Source organism: Oreochromis aureus, linkage group 1 (genome assembly GCF_013358895.1).
Source record: "Oreochromis aureus strain Israel breed Guangdong linkage group 1, ZZ_aureus, whole genome shotgun sequence".
Lineage (NCBI taxonomy): Eukaryota > Metazoa > Chordata > Actinopteri > Cichliformes > Cichlidae > Oreochromis > Oreochromis aureus.
This window is the reverse complement of record NC_052942.1, coordinates 20,932,706-20,954,137: the sequence shown is the minus strand read 5'-3', so window position 1 is coordinate 20,954,137 and position 21,432 is coordinate 20,932,706. Positions and strand designations below refer to the sequence as shown.

The 21,432-nt window shown below is 42.1% G+C and overlaps 1 protein-coding gene across 8 annotated transcripts in view; it reads right to left on the bottom strand.

Annotated features, from left to right (window-relative positions):
* Positions 1-21,432, bottom strand: part of sox6 (SRY-box transcription factor 6) — a 129,071-nt gene that overhangs the window by 6,991 nt on the left and 100,648 nt on the right. For 7 of the 8 annotated variants that reach the window (XM_039610311.1, XM_039610323.1, XM_039610309.1 and 4 more), the window contains 5 exons: positions 18,514-18,663; positions 16,598-16,775; positions 16,227-16,414; positions 6,813-6,918; positions 158-391 (listed from right to left, as the gene is read on the bottom strand). In XM_039610311.1, coding sequence (XP_039466245.1) covers positions 158-391; positions 6,813-6,918; positions 16,227-16,414; positions 16,598-16,775; positions 18,514-18,663 — 856 coding nt within the window. The remainder of the gene's footprint in view (positions 1-157; positions 392-6,812; positions 6,919-16,226; positions 16,415-16,597; positions 16,776-18,513; positions 18,664-21,432) is intronic. The other variant, XM_039610330.1, reaches the window with a different exon arrangement.

Genomic DNA, 21,432 nt, shown 5'->3' with positions numbered 1-21,432 from the left:
AAAGCTATGAAACAAGCTGTGGTTCTAGCAAAACTATAAAACTAAACCAAAGCTAAACTATAAATGGTGCATCATTATCAGTTTTGCATAAAGCAAAGAAGTCAAGTGCTCACAAGCACAACCGTTCCACAGCTGTATGTTTTTTAAAGAGTCTTACCCAGAATCTTGCTTATGTTGGAATTGTGCATGTCGGGGAAAGCCTGGAGGATCTTGCGCCGCTCATCCTTGGCCCACACCATGAATGCATTCATTGGCCTTTTAATGTGGGGCTCGTTGTTGTTTCTTCCCCGAGATTCCCTGAAGACTCGTGCCTCGGTAGGTCCAGCGCCTCCTGTTGGCCAACAATAATAGGGTTGGGGTTTATCTGCAGAGCCATTGACTTCCTTGGACCCTGGAATAGCCAGAGCAGGAACAAGAAGAGAGAGCGTGGCGAGACATTAAGGGACGAGCCATGTTTAAACTCTCCTTCATCTGCTATCTCCATCATGAAAATTGTTTCAGATGAGTGGCGAGATGCAAACCCTCTGTTCAACAGAGTCTACAGGGTTGAATATGGTGTTTAAGGTGGACCTGATCTCTTTAAATCAGGTCTATCCAAAAACAACACCGAGAGCAACAAGGAGAAGCCCTTTGACTTCAAGAATAATTCAGCTCTCTGTCCACAAGTCCAGCTTTTCTACTTGTGCACATATATTTCAGACTCACAGCCAACATAAATATAAGATTTGAGCCTGACTTAAAGAAAAAAAAGGGAAGAAACACAAACTCTTGCAAATCTTTATAAAAGCCAAACTGCATTTTACATATATATGCACAAAAAACCCCTTCGGTTTACACTTCTTTCTCCCCTTGTTTCTCACTTTCTTCCTCTTTCCTTCAAGCACGCACACAAACAAACAAACCAAGCACACATTAGCTGGGAGAGAGTGTGCCGATTCTGCAAAGTGCTGTTTCTCAATCAGGGCATTCACAATCAGCATAAGAGAGTTTCTCTCAGTATTAAACTGTACATCAGACTGATAATGATTTCTGTTTGCATGCGCATTTGCTTCCTTTTATATGTAAGATGTGAAAGAATTAAATAAAAGCAGTATGAATATTTAAACAAACAAAAATATGTTGATAAACAAGGCTTGAAAAATAAGACAAAAAAAGCCTTCCATATGCTACGATACATCTTTAATGATCTCAAATCTGGAAAAGAAAGCTTGGGATGACTCATGCATATTTCATCATCCACATGTGAAGCCTTCTCATTAGACCATTCCACTAGCAGCCTTGGCACACGTTACCTGGGGTCTGATTTCTATTATTATTTCAGTTGATAAACAAAATCAAACTCTTAATGAGTAATGGAGGGCTGTGCAGAGACATTAATTCCAAATCCACAGAAGCCTCGCCCTGCTCTAATCACTGAAGGTATTACTGCAGCATTTTCAGCCTCAAGAGTTGAAGTGTCTTCGCTTCAAAAGAACATGTCCTGTTTTCAGAATTATTATATGAGACAAGTCTTTTAAAAAAGGCAACGTACTTGCAGTACAATAGAGATGAAGGTGTGCTGGAACTTTGTTTTTGTTTACAGGGTAAGAATTCTTGAGGTCTAACCTACCTAGTAGAAAAGCCTGTTTCTCACAGTGCAAAAGCAGATGAATTGACTTTTCAGCAGCTCATGTTTAACAGCCAAAGAGCCACATTTATGATCCCTTCCTTTACCTGGAAAGCCAGTAAAAAGGTGTATTTGCATATGAGTCAAACTCATATAATTGCAGGTGTTTGCTGGTCTCTCTATTTGTCTTAAATAAACAGACTAAACATTACATATGCAGAGAAAGGTAATTAATGCATAGTTATCTATAACTTTAGATTCATTTTCAGTTGCCAAAATGTCATTTTAGCCATATATAAATGCATTTCATTATCATTGCTATCCAGATGCCTGTGTTCTTTTAATTTCACAGTTTGTAAAATACGCACCAAATCAGAGATTTTTGTTACTTTCCGAAATACTTTCTCGATCTCTGCAAGCACCGCGTTTCTCTGTTTGCTGAGCTCCCTCAAATGCTGTTGGCCCGAAAGCCATCATGAATTCAAAAATAATACACTACCTTTGCTGCCAGCGAACCCCACAGTACGTTAATTTCATTTAGCATGCACTCACTGTACAGGATGAATTGATTTCACTTTGTTTGGTTTTGACAACCATGTTTATTGTGCAATGAAATGTGGTGTGGCGGAGGGCTGACAGTATCCATCAACGCGGGGCAATCTGCTGACTGCCGGGGCCAGATGAAGGTATTCATTAGCTCAGGAGCGCAGCGCTCACTCAGACACGACAGCCAGTGTCTGCGCCCTGGGATCGCTTGCCGTAATTTACGATGCCTGCCGTGCCATTACTCTATCACTGACACTGATTCAGCAATTTATATACTGGTGCGCATGTATATGGGCAGAGGTGATCTTCTTATGTAGCGGGAGGGGGGGGGGGGACAAAACAACTGCCTGCCATCACCTAGTGCCACATCCATAGTTAGCCAGGAAACCAGCCACGTGACTAGGTTCATTGGAGGGAATCCAGATGAGGCATGGTCTTTTGCTGCACATGACTGCACGCAGAAAAGCATCGCTTTCAGCTCTGTCAGATGCTGCAGAAAACTGCAGACTTGAACAACAGGAGTGATGCGCCTCGTAAGTTGTTCCGAGGCACACGCTGTGTGGCTTGGATATGTAAAATACTAAAAGTGATGAAAGCTGCCTCGGAGAAACGAAAAGCCTAACTTTGCGAAAGACCTTTAACCTGAAATAGCAGCGAGGTCTGTGATCTATCTGAAAGCACCTTGAAGTACAGAACTGCTTCCTTATTCAACCCCTGTAATATATATGACTTAATCGGGGACATCCTGTGTATTCACACAGCAAATTGCTTGCAACTATAACATGCAATTTACTGCCAGGTTGTTTCCGTATTTTTGCAGAAAATCGCAACGCTGCTCTGACATTTTGCAAATGAGCAATAACTATTGTTTTCCAGGAGGGGCAGGACATTTAGGAATCAGTTAGTTAGGTGTGTGATTGTGTAAATAAACACAGATGTTTAGCGGTGACAGGGCCAGGCCCCCTGGGTGGTAGCTGGGGAGGGAGCGAAACAGAGGGAGTGCTGCTTAATAGAATTTATTGTGATTCATGAGGCCCGCAGCTCAAGTGTGACAGAGCGATATGAGAATCCCCTTTTAATTTGTCTCTCCTGGAAACACTGCAGATGAGCAGCATGAATTACAGTGTGAAAGAATGATTGTGTGTGTGTGTGTGTGTGCACATGGTGGAATAAAGAACGAAGAGGGAAAGTGAATAACGAGGAAGAAGGAAACAAAAAAAGAAAGGGGGCGAAATGGAGAGAGAATGTAGTGAGGCCCCACAGCCTGTCACACCTGTGAGCTGCAGGCTCAGACTCGACCTTAAAGCAAGCCAGAGGGTAGCGCTGCCCCAGCTGCCCCCTCTCCTCCTCCTTACTCATCTTTGTTCTATGGGCAGACACATAATGTCACCCAGGAATCCGCTCAAAAAGGATGAGCCTCAGTGAGCAGGCAACAATCACGCAAACCTGCCAAGCCCTCCCTGTTGGGATCAAATCTAACACCTCTGAGTGAAGGCATTTACTACTGACAATAGAGCCTCTCCCTCAGAGCAGGATCAGGCGAGATTAATGTGTGTGGACGGACAGGATGCGGCGCTCAGTGGCCCTGGTCCAGTCTGAGTTTGTGGCATGCTAATTAAATCGGAGAAAATCACAAGTGATGTAAACCATATTAAAACATCTCAATTGTCTTTTTTTTTAGTATCCAGCTGGGATCATTTGGGTTTCCATACCCTCTGTGTGGGTGTGATAGTGTGTGAATGCATACACACACGTGGGAACTTGGGAACAAACAGGCAGCTTGTTTCGACATGCCGCAGCTTTTACTTCTGCCTGCAGAGCCAGCTCTCTTATGCATTTAGCATGAGTTTAATCTTTCACAACTTCTCGGCCTCTGACACTCACAGAGAAATACACACGTCTGTTCGTTTGCTCTAAATTTCAATTTGCCAGCTTCAAAACAGAACTTTCTTATTGATTGTTTTGACCTGTGCACCTACTGTTTTTGTGACTTGACACGTTATTATGTCAAAGGCTTCTCATCTAAGCTTTCTTCCAGAAAAACTCCCCGGCAATAAAAGCCAGAGCTTGATTCCCACAGACTCACAGCAGAAGAAAAACAAACATCTTCAAACAATCAGCCCGTATAACACTTCACAACAGCTCTGAGCTACCGACTTAAAGAAACTCATTGTCAGTGATCTGTAGCAAAAGTGCAAGACTACTGTTTTTCTTATCCTATTCCACGAGGACACTTCTCAGCTGAAGCTTCTCTTTTGGTTCTTCACTCTTTGCTTGATATTATCTCATTGGGCTTTTAGATTAATTCTGTTTCCTGCCTCCACGAATCTCTCAACAACTCCTTTGTTCTTTGTAGATCCTGAGTGATGGGGGCGTTTTAGACAAACACACAACCTCAGCTATATGGCAGCTCCATACTGCCATATGTGAATGAACAAAGGGCCTCAGGGCTCAGGCTTTTGTGGTATTTGGTGAAGACCTAATGAATTTGCCAATGATCATGTGTGTGGCTTGTGACTTTGTTAAATGATGAAAATCCTACCTATTCCTATTTCTTAACCATTCCCACACACGCACACACACTTTTGGTTGTTCGGAGTTGGGTTTCTGCCTGCTTTGCAAATATTAGCTTAAAGAACCTAAAGCTTTCTGTGAACTGCCGCGATAACAGAAGTCACTGTGCCTGCTCAATGCGGTTACTCTGTTCTGGATGGAAAGCTGCTACACACCAACGGGCTTTCACACTCTATGTATGGGTGAGGTGGTGCAACCAGTAATTTTCCCTTTCAGGAAACACCAAAAGTATGTGCAGTGTGTTCTGATCTACTCGGAGGAGGGGGCTAAAACGTTTCCAAATTCATTTTTACCTCCTATTTTTATACTGAAGTTGTTCCAAAACTAGTTACTGATGCTACATTTTTTGGATAAAACTGCCTTTTTGTCATAGAAATAAAAATGTATTTTATAACATTTGTGGTTTTTTATGGTAGTTTTTTAGAAGAAGTTTCAATTCAGCAGATCCTATTCATATTGAAAAAAAGACTTGGCACCTGGATGACCTTTTACCTTACATAATCTAGAAGGCTAATGTTTTCTATGCTTTCATATTTATGCTATTAAACAGAGCATAAATATTCTCGTGCACTGTATATTTCTTTATGTTATGGTATGCCAGGGAGCCGAGCTTTCTTTGGTTCAAGGAAGAGAAAATCCTCACAAGATTTCAGATGTAAGCATGTTCTCAGTAGAGTAAACACTTTGTGGTTCACATCTCAAAATCCTGCTTCACATCATTCATCTCCGTGCGTTCCTGTTGGTAAAGCCTAAAGACACAGACAGATATCTATATCTATATCTATATCCATATCTATCTATATATATATATGTATGTGTGTATATATGTGTGTATGTGGTGTAACAGAAGAAATGCTAACTGTGTTTTGAGTTATGTCCATTGCCCTGTCTCCCAGCCACCCCCCCACCTCGGAAAGAGGACCTCTTCTCTCCTCTAACCTTTGCTTGCTCCTAATCCATAGCCCACTGGGAACACTGATGTGCGGTGTCTGGTGCTAGCCTTTCCCTCGGCCCTAAACAGGACTTAAAAGGACAGAACTTCCCTGGTGCGCACTCTGTTTCAGTCCTGACTCCACAGTAGCCACAGAGGGAGGGTTCCCACTGGGAGAATGAGCACTCAAAACACATCTGTCCAAGGAGTCAGACGGGTGGGATGGGATCTTCTGCTGTGGCTTACATGGGAAACATGTAAATGAATCCACTAAATGCACCTCTAATTCTCATCTTCAGAATTGGGTGTGATGTGAAACTAAATGTGCTTTAAAAAAAGGCCTTTGCTTTGGAGTTGGTAAACAAATATTTTTATAGCAAGACTTAAAAAAAAAGTCTATGTGAACCAACTGAGCAAGACCGTTTAGTTCTCAAACTGAAGTGAACCGTGCCTAAAATTTCATTTGAAAACGCTGATGTGTTACATTGTCCTGAGAAATTTCTATCCCTCTGCCCCGAGACTTTCTGAGGAATCAAAGATGAGTCAGAACTATTTTATTTTCTGCTCTGGCTCTGAAGTCCCATGGAAACTGCCACAAATATTTATGTCAGACAAATATTAGTTGCACTGAGGAACTCCTTGCTCCTGTGTAGGAGCCAGCTCCACAAAAGCAGATGACGATTTGTCACACTGGTGTAATCAGAATTTACACACATGTGCCCAGGACCTCAGACAAGCACAACAGCAACACGAGTCAGGCTTGGAAAAAAGCCAGCTTTGTCCTCAGGCACCCTTGTTCTTCACTCACCTACCTGTGAAAACCTCAGAGCAACGGCTCATTTCAAACGGCATTCACCACTTCTCTCTTGCACACAACTGTCCCAACCGCTCTGCATGCAGTACTGAGCAGCATGGGGTAGTGAGCCTTTATTACCCACTTTTCTTTTAAAAGGTAGACTCAGTTTTCAGTGTGTAGACAATCCACCCATTGCTCTTAATATTTTCCCCCAGATAGTTTAGAAAGTTAAATAAAATGTTACCAATTATGCTGATGTAAGGACTGAATGTAACAGCATGTAATAATAATTAAAGGGAAAAGGCAGATAAACAATGAAATAAAACAAAACAAAACAAGAGATCCAATAATGGCCTTACCATCTAGATCTTCTGGCCTGGTGAGGTCAATAACTCTGTGGCCAAGCTTTCCTTCCTCACCCAGCTTGCCAAGGTGGTGCCCGATGCTGTCAAAGTGTGCTCTTTCCTACAGAGACATACAAAGAGTCAGGTAAACAAACCAGCACATATACACCTTTTTACAGTGAAAAAACAGCTAAAAAAATAACAAACTCCATCACAAATCTGAAAATTTGAAAAGAAAAAAAAAGTGTCTTTGATAAATGCAGTTTGTTTTGAAAAGCTGCTCTTTTGACATGAGCTAGATGCAGCTTTTTCCTCATCTCTCTATTCTGTAGCTGTTATAATGGATGACAGGAGGCAGCGAGACAGTGAGGGCCAGGGGTGCTCTAAATAGATTTACAGAAGGATACTTTGTGATCCCGAGCACACAATGGGGCCGTGGCCCTCTTTGCAGTGCTCAGATTTTCCTCTGTAATCTTCTCCTTACATCCTGCCTTCCAGTCTACAGCGCCCAGAGCTCAGCGCCCATCATTTATTCAGAGTTCATGCTTTGGAGAACACACCGTGTTTTCCCGTTTGTCATGTTTCTTTGTGCTCAGATTAAACTTGGCATCATGTTGTACTTGTCGCACAATGAAACCCTGTCATTCAGCGCTCCGTGACAATATTAAATGTCATGTCCGTGTGCATTTACAGAATAAAATAACAGCTTTCGGGGGGTCTCTGAATAGTTGCTGCACATTACACTTAATGTATTATGCAAGGGGAGAGTGCCGACTGCTGCTGGCTCCATTGTTGAATGACCTACTTCCTCAGTGAATACACAGGGCATTAGCAAAGGGCTGTCTTCCTCTCTAAAGACTCAACTAGGAGATGGACACTTTGACTCTGCATGATACAAATAATCTCCCCCCCCCCCCAGGTTTGCCTGGATGACACTAAAAGCAGGCATGTTGCCACCATTCAGAAAAAAGCATTTGTTTTACTCCCAGGGTGCACGTTCAATCTCTGCCAAAGATGCACTGTCTGCGCTGACCTCTGCCTCTTTTCTTTCTAAACAGGCCTATCACATGCAGTCACTCAGACACTCAGGTAGAGTCCTCACACAATACTAACAGCTCCCCTACCTCATACAACGACACCAACAAACACATTAATCTTTGAGCCCCTCCTCTGTGAGGCATTCCACTGTTTTGTTTTTGTTGGTTTTTTAACGTTTTCTCCCCACAGGGAAGTTTTTTTTTCCCCAGGTGATAAAAAATTAAGAAGCTCTAACAACTGTGCCTGCAAACATTTAGCTTATACCCGTAGCCAGCTAGCTGACTTATTCGAACTTATTTGTTTTTATTATGATAAATGAAATCATGCTGGTGAAAAAAAGTCAAAATGTATTACAGTGACAGAGGCAACAAAAAAAAGAAATCTCTTTAAAATGTTTTCTTTTTTAAAAAAAATACTCCTTTTGTGCATTTTTTTTGTTGAGGGTTAAAAATTCTGACAAGATGAAGAATGAAGATAGTTCAAGTCCATTTGAGGCCTTTCACAGTATTTTGATTTTCCTCATGCTTTTATTTATTCAAGAACTATTCCTCAAAAGAAAGGACCACGCGAGAGACAGAAAGAGCACTGCAATTTACCATCATACTTGAAGGAGCAGTCATTATTTATGGCCAGCTGAGTGATTCTGATATACAATTAACCACTACCTGCTTATGGCCTGTGATTAGAGGCTGTCTATCTGACGGCCCTTTGCTTACTTAAGTGTTTTCTAATTATGACATATGTGGTGGTCCCTGCTGGGCATGAGGACACTTTGTAAAGCGAAGATGGAGTATGGTGCCTCTCTCTGTGTCACATTCTGTGTAAAGCAACACACGCACGAGCAAGCACGCGCGCACACACGCACAGACGCGCATTCATCACCCAGCCACATTATTGCTCTTAATGAAAGAAGCTAGCAGCCTGATGACAAAGTGACTGAAGTGCGATTAGCTGGATGGGCGATGCTGCTGCTTCAGATGCTACTTGGACAGTCTGCTCGGAAGACGCGGCATTCATGGGGTAGTGTGTGTGTCTGTAATAAAGTAGTCATCTCGTCCCTCTTCTGCGCTTCGTTGCTCCCTCTTGATCAATCAAGTCCTTTTATAAACTCATGATCATTAAGCATCATGTTGGGCTGAGAAGGAAAGAGAACAGGGGCCATCCGTCAATGAATTTCATTAATGACTAGCTCAGCATTGAACTTCTTTCTCCACCGCACAAAGTCATATGATTAGTGAGCATCAGCACACCAGACAGCCTGGGACAAGACTGAATGAAGCTCTTGTCTTTGAGGTAGCTTTACTTAATTTGACCCAAGGAAAAAAAAAGGAAAAAAAGGAAAGGGGAGGTTGTGGTAAGTGGAAAAACATCTACATATACTTTATACAACCTCTTTTACATGCTGTAATGTAATGGTCTAATTGCAGTATTCCCCTCCTGTGTGCTATGCTAATTAATATCAGACTATCTGTGCAATATGGTACCACAAATTTTCATAAAATTTTATATACTGAGCTTAATATACTTATTGGTTATAATTTCCGTAATTTATATCGGTGAATTAGAAATAGACTGGAAATTAGGGCTGTAAATTATCCGCAAAGCATCACGGTTTTGTTTTAAGGTTGGAAAAGATTCAGTGAACTAATGCTTCTTTACTGCACACGCATCAAGTGCTGTGATAAATTAATGGCAGTTTTATTATTTTATAGTGTCATTAAATTTTTACTGATCACTCTGACACAGAGAAGTAGCAAAGGACATGCAGTATCTGGGGAAGCTAGCCATCCTGCCAGAGAAAGAGAGGGAGAGACTTTGAAAGAGGGAGCCAATCAGTATATGGCCAATATTTTAAAAAAACAAAAAACAACCCAAACACATATATATATATATATGGCTTTAAAAGTAGCAAAAATCAAACATAAATACTACAAGGCCAGCTGAGGAAAATGTATTGAAACAACGCAAAATAAGAACAAATCGAGGCTGGTGTGAATAGACAAAGATAAAGAGAAAGGAAACAAAAGATATAACAGTACACATCATTTCCCTCCCACTCTGACCACGACCGCTGGCAAGCAACTCGTCCCTCCCTTAAATGACTTCAGCATGCAGCTCTCCTCCCCACAACTAAAATTATAGCAGTGCACTCAGAGCTGTAGTGGAGAACTGCCACCCACAATAATCTCATCTGCCCTGCCTGTGCAGTCTTTTGTCTTTAAAGTTTGGTAACACATGTATCTGTTCAGTTGCACATGGCTGGCTTGTGAGGCAACTCACAGGGAGACTGTGAGTCACAGAGGAAGAGGAGAAAACAAAGGGGGTAGATAGCAAAGTTTGTGTAACGTCTTGGGCGAGGGAGCCCAAAAGGGCCCTTGTCAGTGTTGTAAGGAAAGCTTTAATCTGGCTGGCCGCAGAACATGTGCCGGAGGCCTGCTGCTCTACCCACAGGGTGTATTCTGGGCAGAGGCGGGTGGCGGACGGCCCTGTGCATTGTGCCTACTCCGCCCTATATTTAGGCAACGCATTGCCAATCCTGACACTCCTTCACTCTCTCCTTTGTAAACAGCTTTAGGCAAAAGGCAAAGGCAAATCCAGATGGATCGGGATTGTTCAAATACACATGAAAGAAAAGTACAGCGAAAACTAACTGTGGTGCAGTTTTTGGAAGTCAGCTCAGTTTGGAGGATCGGGTTTGGCTGTGAAATGAAAACTATCTTCTACATAAATAAAATAAATAAATAAGTAAAACTTTACATTTCTCACACCACAGTTAAATGACAATTTTAAGTCCTATTATGAATTCTGGGAGCAGTTACGACTGTACTTGGTGAGAACCATTAAACTAAATCTCACCACACTGGAAAGTGTATGATTGTATATGATTAAGATCTCATGATTCAAGCTTTTACAGCGACAGGACTCCCGCTTATATTTGATAATGTGCTGAACTGGCTCTAGTTATATCACACACCTGGTATGTGGCAAGCTGCAGGCAGTAGTCCTGACCACAATGCAGGGCTTTGTGTATCAAGTGTCAGTCACCACTGTGGTCTTTAGTCCTTGAGTGAAGACTCTGAGGGTCTCAGACTAAAGCCCTCAACAATCTGTCCCAGTCCTGATGCAGACAAAGACTGCACTTTAACATGGCTGCAGCTTCTCACAGCTCAGCACCTCATCTGTTTTGTATTTGTATTGTAACCAGTTGTAAGGTTATTTATAAGTCTGCAGCTTTCCAGTAGTTTTTGCTAGTTTTGAACCATTTAAATGTTAAGTACATCCAGCCATGCGGTAAACCCACAGTGCCTTTCATGCAGGCTGTTGCTCTCTTTTTACCCATAGATGTCCCTTTGCTAAGGCTAATGCAGGCAGCAGCAGAATCAACAGTAGCAGCCACAAAAGCCTGGCATCTGTTCCATAGTAGTCATACTCAACATCACACAGAGCGGAGATGGCCGGCTATTCCAGTCCTATTTGTACTGCCAGGGCATCAACCCATTTGTTTTAAAAGGCCTTTAATTAAATTAAATTAAACCACTTAAACATCTTGTAAGCTAACCTCTTGTGTGCTTTGTGTGAGTTTCGTTTTTTCGTGAAAAAAAAAAGCATTTTCATTATTCAAGATCATTTTTGCTGCAGTAAAAAAACAAGACAAACCCACACAGTGTGACCCTTCAGTGCTAGTTTGAAATGTGAATTTAGTTGAAACAGTTTATTTACTTCTACATGTCTACTACGAACATTTTCTGATCATGTTATTACATTACACATGTGGTTGGAAGGAAAATGTCGCAATACTGTGTCATTCTCAATTCAGCCCGCGTGTGCTGAAACATAAATTGTGTATCAATCTGAGTGCTGCGAAACATTTCTAACACAGTGTTCAGTTCCTATTTTCTTTGCCGCACCGCTGAGGTAATTTGTGATGACAACATGTACTTTTACGAATTTCCAATTCTCGATGAACCAGAAATGTTCGATGTTAAGTTGGGCTTAAATCTCCAGCCTTATCAAACCTGTTCAGGTTACCAACAGCAGGATATTACAAACTGCGGCTCTACCAAAACGCCTTTCACATCCACACAAAACATCAAGACTTGTTGGACACTCTTGCCATTATGGTCCTACTGCAACAATACCATAGACTATAAATGGTCCTTTGTAGCCTATTCTTTTCCTCATCCTTTGTTGAATGTGCCTTGTGGTGACTACAGCATCACAGGTCTTAGCCACCAGGGCCAGCAGCATTTCTAATCAACTGTAGCCAGCCAGAAATGCACTATGTTAGATGACAACTGTAGAAAATAATGGAGCCACCATGGCCAAATGACCCTACCAAGATGGACTCTTGATGTCTTTCTGGGGAAGAGGCAGGAGAGCAAAAGACTTGACCTGGGACAGGAGCCCGCAGACACACACACCATGCACAGGCGCATTTTATCCCGAGTCATACATTATTTTTTATTCTTTTGACTGAGCTGAACAATTGGACAAAGCATTAATGTAAGCAATCTTCACAATAGCACTTGCTGGCTACAGCCAGTGTCTGGGAGCGGAGCATAATCTAATTTGGATGGGCAAACCCTTGTATGCCAAGGATTTACATTGCAGCCAAAATGCCTTGGTTTGCAATTTCCAAGACAGCAGTCGAAAAGGAGCAGAAAATTGCTTCCAGGGCTGCAAACCAGACAAGATTATATTCAAAGTCTTTGTGAGGGCTTTGCCTGAATAGAGTCCTGGCATCACGCACACACACACACACACACACACACACACACACACACACACACACACACACACACACACACACACACACACACACACACACACACACACACACACACACACACACACACGGGGGAACAGTATAACCACTATAACCAATAGGTTAGGAGTCTGGATTTTGTCGGAGCACCAGTGTAAGCTCATTTGAATATTTACAGGCTGAGCTTTGGGAAACGGGAAATGGACAATTGTAGTCATCAATACTGAGGAGAGGAGAGTTGTGGGGCAGAAAGGGCAGTTCGATAGGTTAATGCACTGACCTTTCCCCTTTTGATTCCAGTTAGGGACATGTCAGCAGAGGAATATATTTTATCTGACACCTCCAGAACATCACATACTACAGTTTATTGGAACTCAAGCAAAAGAGGTTGATGCACCTTTTTTAGAGATTTTTTTATGCACGACTTATGAAAAAAACTGCAGATTTGGTCACATGATCAAACAGAACGTAGTACACTGCTTGTGTGTGTGTGCACATAATAGATGAAATGTATAAAATGACTTTTGTCACATAGTCATGAATGACTGAGGCTGAAAATTCAATTAACACTCTTTCTCGTAATAGGAATTCCTCTGCTCATTAACAGGCAGTTTGCAGTTTCCAGACAATTACACTATTGATTGTACACTTGGCCAGTTTTTAAATGTATTGAATTCCACTTAGATTTTTTTGTCTTCATTTAATGTGGCTAATTACATAAAAATGAAAACTCTTTTATCACTTCTTTATGTAGATGTACGACTCTGTGCAGTATATGTCACAATGGGGCGATACAAGCCTACTATTGAAAACCTTTTTAAAATATTTAGCTTTCTACATCTCTCATGTGGTAATTCTGCTTGAACATTTGATATGAATGATTTGAAAAGATTGCTCTGTCCTGCTGAGTCAGTGGAAATGTATCAGCAGACGGTACCTCAGGTCAAAAATGCATGCATGCAACATCTGAGTAAAAACATATACACGCAGATGCTTCTTATGGTTCATATGACCCTGAAAAACAGCATGCCCAGTTGAAGCTATAGTGCATTATGGAGGGGGAAAATTCAAATGGCTACAAATGGATTTGGTTGTAGTGTATATGACTGTAGGCATACTGGTGCATTCTAGGTAAAAGCTTCCACTGTGTGAGGAAGAGATGGTAAATAATGGAACAAAGTAATTGCCCTCTGCAGACAATAATACCTATAGATAAATATTTTAAAAAGGCAAATTGCAGAAGGGTTGTAAAAGGTTTTATTGTACTGATGGGATATAGTAAAAACAGACAAATAAAAAGACAAGCAGGAAAATCCGCTCCTGTAAAACATGAATATTTTACATGTCCTCAGGTTAAAGCCTTGTATACCGTAGAACAGAGTCTGATCTACACAGTGTTCTCCTAGGTCAATGGCCAGGAAGGGAGAGGGAGAAAGAGAGAGCTAGAGTTATGGTGATAAAGGTTTGGGAGGAATGCATTGTACTGTTCAGATACACTTTGTATGAAAAGATGAATTGATCCATCTCTAAGCAGCACTTAGACCCACTCCTCTGCCCGGTCATTACAGTGGGATAAATCAATATTTAATATCCCCCTCTAACAGCCACACTGAATGATCTTAACCTCTCCTTAATCCCATTTATGTTACCTTTCCAGAATCTTCTTCATGTAAGCTCTCACTTTGATAAACTTCCAAACAAGAGACTGGGAGGGGGGCTATTAAAGACCACGCCATATTTATGTCAGGTGAGGTGCTTTCTTAAAATATTAATATTCTGAAACTGACCAAAGTGAAAGCTTTTATCTCGGCTATTCGAACCATTCTAGTCTGCTGGCTTGTTGTATCAGCAAAAGACCTGCTCGGCTTCTCTCTCATTTCACTGCTGAATTACAACTGACTGTTCTTTATTACAGCCAAAGGATGAAGATGATGGGGCAATTCCTTTAGCTGACTTGATAAAGCCTGCATCTAATTTTACACCATCCTAATAGGACCAGTGTCACTGAAACTAAGAGGTGACGATATCTCACTATGATTTGCGCAGGCTGCAGACTCAAGCTGGGCTCAGTTAAGGTGCCGTTTAACAGGACTGACATGTCACAAAAAAAAGGTGGGTATCAGTAGGTTTTTCAAAGGCATGCATGGGTCTAAATAGCCTCAATACTGTGATCCAACTGTTCTAAATAGTACTTTATTGCCTTTCATACATTCTAGTATTGAATACTATACATTCACTTTGTTGCTGCCATAAAAAAAAGTGCTGAAAAATACAGACAAAAGGTGTTTTGGTGAGGAATGAGTCATTATTTCAAGCAAAAAGAAAGGATCTCTACAATCTCAGATTATTGCTCTCAAACTGGTTGACCACAGACTGAGTGCAAAGTTGAAAGAAAAACAAACAAAACCTTAAACCGACTAAAAAGAAAGTAAAAACATTTTATGCTCCACATACTACACAGACAGTGTAGCTGTAGGTGTGTGCAGTCTGTTGATTAAGCCATTGTTCTGCTCTTTTCTTGTCATGCCAGAATTAACTGCTTGGCTGACCACAGGTTCACCTCAGTTGTGACGCAGGGAGGCGGCTCCTGTGACGGAGGATGACTAAAGGGTACTTGCAGACTCGTGCTTGAAGCTTGATGTGTCACACTGTAACTAAAATAATAAAATAAAAGCTCACAAATCTTTTGTGGAAGGTGGCACGCCTGTTTGTCTCTTAAATTAAGTCACATCTAGTTGAGTTGTTTGTTGGGGAATTACGAGATTGATCAGTTCAGTTAGTTTCTTATCTTTGTTCATGCTTCTGAGCTTCCTCTCTGTCCCCTCGACGGGCTGCATCGGTTTATTTGCCTCACTTCAGTAAGAGCATAGTTGATTGCCACCTGCATAGACAGTGATATCTTCCAAACACCAAATTAGACAGAAATCAAAATAGATATTCATTGACTTTTTTACATATACATTGACCTAGTTGAGGCTGTTGGTTGAAAGTGTCAGGTGCTGAAATATTAATGAGCATCGCTCCCAGTTTCTGCCTGCTCCTCACAGCCAACTGGCAACATGGCATCAAGCTGAAGAGAGGAGGACAGCTTTTTTCTTTCCTTGATTGACTCATCGATTGAAGATATTTTTAAAGGGAATCCCTGGGAGTGTGTGCTCCTGGTACAAAGCAACCCCATCCCGTGTCAGGGGACGGAGAGGGCTGCAAGTCGGCTTTAATTGGGCAGAGACTTCAGAGTCTTCTTAACCCACACCGGGCAGTGCCATGGCCTGTCATGGCCCTCACACCAACATCGGCAACGCACAAGCTTCTAAACACGCACACACAAACAGATTCATGCTAATTTGAGTAAACATACATGAACACACTAAACTATGCCAGCTGTTATCAATACGACCACCCTGGACTTGGATTAAAGAAAATGATTAGTCTTAAGAATTAATGCTGTAGCAAAATCGCCATGTTCCACTTTCTTGCATAGTTTCTTTCCTCTGCTACTTGCAGGGAGAGCAAACAGTCTTGTGGTCAACTACTAACATTTTTTCCTTTTTAGAGAAGTCCTGCAATAGAGAGGACCTGATTCAGGGATTAAAAAAAGAGAAAGATGACATGAAACTTGTGCTAACCTTGTCAGCTCTGCAGTTGTTGAGGCCCACTGAACTGAGGGCAGACAGCTTTGCCTCCATGCCCTGCTGGTGATGTTGCAGCTGTTCCCTCTGGATCTGCTCCCTCATTTTCCGAGCCTCCTGGATGGCCTTCATCACTGTGTCCTGGTCCCCGAACAACGCGGTAGAGTTTAGGCTGGACAGAATATCTGCATGCACACACAGCAGAGTGAAATTAGCACGTCATGCCGAAAAACGAAAAGAAAAACAACCAAAATGCAGCCTTACAAAGTTTTCTACTCTGGTCTCTCTGGATGTGAGTGTATAGCATAGGTGTATGTTTGAACAGAGTAAATCTGTGTTTGTCAAGTGGAAACACTTTGACGTCTTACCCAGAGAAGATCCCCGGCCCAGACCTCCAAGTGGGCTGGGGGTACCCCCCTTGCTCATGAGGCTGTTAGGGCTGCTTTTACTGCCGGGGAACAGATTTTGTGTCGGGGACGTAGGAGACTTGACCAGTTCTGTCGTCTTTGGCCGAGCAGACAGGTTGAGGGGCTGTGTTCCCTCCTCCTACAGCAGAAGAGATAGGAGTATGAAAGAAGACAGATGTTAATGGGTGCCCCCACCTCCTCCTTTTGGAGGAGCTCCGGGTTTCCAGACAGCACAGCTCTCCTCTGTTTCTGGTTAATTACAGAATCCCTATTGTGACCTACACCTCCTCCCTGATTCCTTCCTCATTTTGCCTTTTCCCCTCTCCGCTCTTCTCGTCTTCTCCTCTCATCCATCCCCTCTCATCCATCCTTTCTTAGGAGCTGTGCCACTGTGAGCTTCCTCACAGTTGCCCAGCGCCTTTGTTCACACTAATTAAAGCAGATTCTGTCTCTCTGTACATCTTCATCTGTTCTCCCTCTCCTCCTCCCTGCTCTCTGTGTCTGCACTCTGGTTCGAAGAATAAATAATGACCAGATAACAGCGGTGCCAATGATCAAAGACAGCTGTTCCATTCATCAGATGTCGACTTACATTATCTACTTCATTAACTTGTTTTCTAATTTCATTCCTCATTTGTGCATACTTGGTTTTATCGTATGCTTTGATATGCCTATTCCTAAAAAATATGATGTGCAGTGTGATTCTGAGATGAGGTCAGAGAGCACGGATTTTCTTGGTGCTATGTTTTTGTGCTGGTTGTGGCCTTGTCGACCAGTTACTGATATAAGATGACGAATGCATTTTATACTTTACTATTCCCGGCAGGACATTTGAGAACAAAAATGCTTTATCTACCGTAGATTAGGGCTCATGCTGTCATTAACAGTATTTTTCAAAGCCCAAGTGTCTCCTTGTCCAAACATATGGCTCTACCATAGACTGCCCTGAGGCCTTGTTATTGCTGTGCCAATAACAGTTTGTCATGCAGTGAAGCTGAAAACAGACAAACAAAACTGAAGGCAATCTGATTCCACCGGACTGTGGATGGGGATGGGAGGATGCCAGTGTATGTTTGCCATCCATTTATTTATGAATAATTCATGTCATCTGAAGTCCTTAATTTTGGCATAATTGGTAATATTTGGACTAGAATTAGCCTTGTATTAACATTGCCCTATTTGACATCCATATACTTGAGCCAGATTGATGGAAATTCCTGGAGGCAGAGGACCTGAATGGGTGTGTGTTTTTGGCTGTGTGTGAGCGCAAGCACATGAACAAAAAGCTGGAGTGCTTTCCTACTATTTGAAGGCATGATTTATGGTTTTTCTCCATTGTGATATTATTAAACTAAACTACTTCAAATGGGCGTATGTTTCTGATTATGGCCTTAATGAGCGGGAATGATGTATGCGGCCTTTCCTTTGCATGGAGGTCTGGTGGAGCCGTGCCATACAGCAGCAGAAAGCACATCCTAGTTTGTTTACAAGGGAAAAAAATTGTCAGTGCTACTCAGTAGTTGTATAGCACTGTGGTAAGAGATTTATTCCATTTTAGTTACAAAAAAAGAAAAGTCTTTTCATTGTGAAAAAGAAAGAAAAAAAACACGTGTTCCGCAAATTACTGGCTTGAAGCTGCCATAGCTATAGCAACCATTTCCACAGAGTTCTGGTTAAGAGAGAGAGGGCCTTGTTAAAGCCCCAGAGATTGATGGTCTGTTAGAGGTTGGGCTCACCAACGGCCGGGTGTAATACTGAAGTACTGAACATTGTAGATGCTAGTTTACTCAGACAACACCAAATAGGCTAGGCTAGGTCAAGTACCACTCAAGGCCTGGGTTGGTGGGTGGGCTGGTTGAAATAGTCGAGGGTTGTACCTTGACTTGAGTGATGGGGCTGGAGGAACTCTTGTCATTCTTCAGAGATGACGGAGAAATGGGCCCACTAGCCGTGAGTGGCTGGGGGAGTGGAGGCATCTTGGCTCCGGGAGAGACCTGCATGCTGGCAAGCTGGGCAGCATACAGTTGCTGTAGAGAGGTGGAGAAACCCGCAAGGCGTTAACATCCAAATCCAGCAAACATTCAAAGTTTTATATTCTGTCTTTTCCTCTCCCTAGAACTCTCTCTGCTTCTCTGTCTGCCTTCATCTCCCCTCTCTCTTTTACGTCTTTCCTCTCTTTCCATGAGGCTGGCAGAGAACCTCCATCAAAGGTCTTAACTGTATTTCAAAGGCTGAACCCAGAGAGAGACAGCAGTCTTAAAAACCACACAGAGATGGCTTTCATTCAAATACTTGGAGCCCCTATTTTCCACTCATCACAGAGAAAAGTTTGCCGACTGGATGCAAGTGTGTTAGCAAAGATCTCTCGTTTCTCTAGTTCTACACAACTTCCAATTGAAGTTTCTGGTCTGTGTTTTGTCTGTACACAGCAATGTGAGACGGTCCCATTCCACAACCAACCACAGTTGGATTGCCATCACAGAAAATGTTAAAAACACACATTATAAAAGATTAGAAATCTTTACAGAGAACACTGATGCAATCATTTCTTGGTGTTCATTCAGTAAGGTTTTCAGCTGCTGGTGACATTATTACACAAGAGCATGGTGCAAATGGCAAAACATTGCCTCAGACAGAGTTGAACTTTGAAGGGTCAATTTAAGAGGTTTATAATGTGGCAAATATTTGAACTGGTGGTTAAATACACTGATATTAGGGATTGGATGCATAAAAAAGGCAGCGTGAGGCAAATGCATCACATTTTGGAGGGTAATTTATAAGTTATGGCTCAGTATCTTAAAATCGACTTGTCTATTTTTACCTCTTGATTTGATATCAAAATTTATAATATTTAACTCGGGTTTTATTATCATAAAACCTGAGTTAAATAATAACTGTAAATCAAATGATCATTTTCGTGCTTTTTCTGTGTGTCTGTAGATCCAGCGCTCCCACACTGTTGAGGCTTCTTTCAGTCGGAGGTGTGTTTTGATTGGCCACCAGGTAAGTGATGAAATTGGGTTTTGTCTCCTGCTGCAAATGGCAGGGGTCTGTAAAATAGAGCTACTGTCTGAGAAAATGTGTTACTCCACGTAGCCTTAGCCCTCACTTCATCAGACAGATAGCAGCCTTCAACTCCCCTGCTGCCTTGCTATCCTCAGACTAGCTAAACCTCATGGTTTGTTGTGTTATGCAGTCAGACGGTGCTGTCAGAGAGAATCTAATTTCACTTCCACTGGCCAATCAACAAACCTTGTCTCATTTCCTGGTTTGCTTGGCCGAACACAGAACACATTTGTCTGGATGAGAAAAGCCAACCCGGCCCTGTTGTCCTCACCTTTGGCAGTTTAAATGAAGACTTTAAAGCACTTTACGTCCATGCACATATCTGCAGATATAAACACATATGTGCTCCTGTAAGAAACTTTATCGCTGCCACATAAGCGGCAGTACAAAAGGTCCATTCTTCCAGGGGAACTAGGGATAACAACAGCACATGGGCAGCGGAAATGACAGACTGATTATGTTCCTACAATGATAGCACTGCCTCCACCTCCCTCACAAACAGTCTTTTGTCTCGGGAAGGATCGGACACAGGAGTGGGCCTAACTCTATTTTCTTCTCATCTGAGCTAGACTTAGTTAATGTCACTGTTAAGGGCACTCTTTGTGTCGGCGTATGTGTGTCTGTGTGAGGTGAGGTGAGGTGGATGGTGGGGTTAGCGACAGAGAGAGAAAGAAATAGTGGACAGAAAGAACATAGTCTCAATTCACTGCCTATCACTCTAGGCTACATGCAAGCCTAAGTCGAAGAGTCTGTTGGACAGATGTTTGCTAACAGGCCTGTTGATGGGCATGCCCCTGACCTTGTGTGGGAAGAACTTTATTGTCCCGGAAAAAGAACATAATTAGACTTTGCCTCAAATTGCACACAGTCAGGATGCTAGTACTGATTAGCAGGTCAATGCCACAGGGTGAGAAGCAACGGCTACTCTTAAACTCGTGCAGGAACACTCGGTGAACCAAAGAACAATAAATACAATCAAGGGGAAAGTCAAATCTGTTAAGTTGCTATACAGTGTACAAGAAGAAACTGGAAAAATGTCAGTGATCAGTGAGTGTATTCATCAGTATTAAGTCTGGCAGGGTTTATAGACTTTTTTGGCTTTGTATTTCAATTGGAGACAACAATCACTCCGGTGTCAGAAAGTTGACGTATCCTGCCAAAGCTGGTCTCCCTGAGCTGAACACATCTGCCTGTTTCCCTCAGTTGACGCTCTCACATCTAATAACCCCTTCTTCATAACTGCTTGCCAGGTGGCGTAGAGAGAGGTTCATGGTAATGAGGGTCAAGCTGAAAGTCGGTGTTCCAACACTGGAGTACAGAAGGAGCAGTCAAACCTTTTAAAAATATCAGGACCCTCAATATTCTTAACACTTCTTATTTCCATGAAAAACAAGCAGCACGCTGAGCTACAGCTTGCAAATGTAAACATCAAAATGAACATGTTAGCTAATGGGATTACAATCAGGGGTTTTTAGGAACTGGCAAGAGATAAATATTTTATTTTATGTTCTCCATGAGCAGGAGAAAAACATGCCAGTCCCATTAAAAGTGTACATGTATAGCAATCACAATACAAAATAATATAAGAGTGGAACAAAAACAGGACATATAAATCCGAAGGCGAACACATAACCTAATATCCTTCGTCTGACCCCATCATTCCCCGTTTCCCAGTAGAGCAGAGCAGATCTCAGCAAGCATAGATTCAAAGTGAGCACAACACGCCCTAG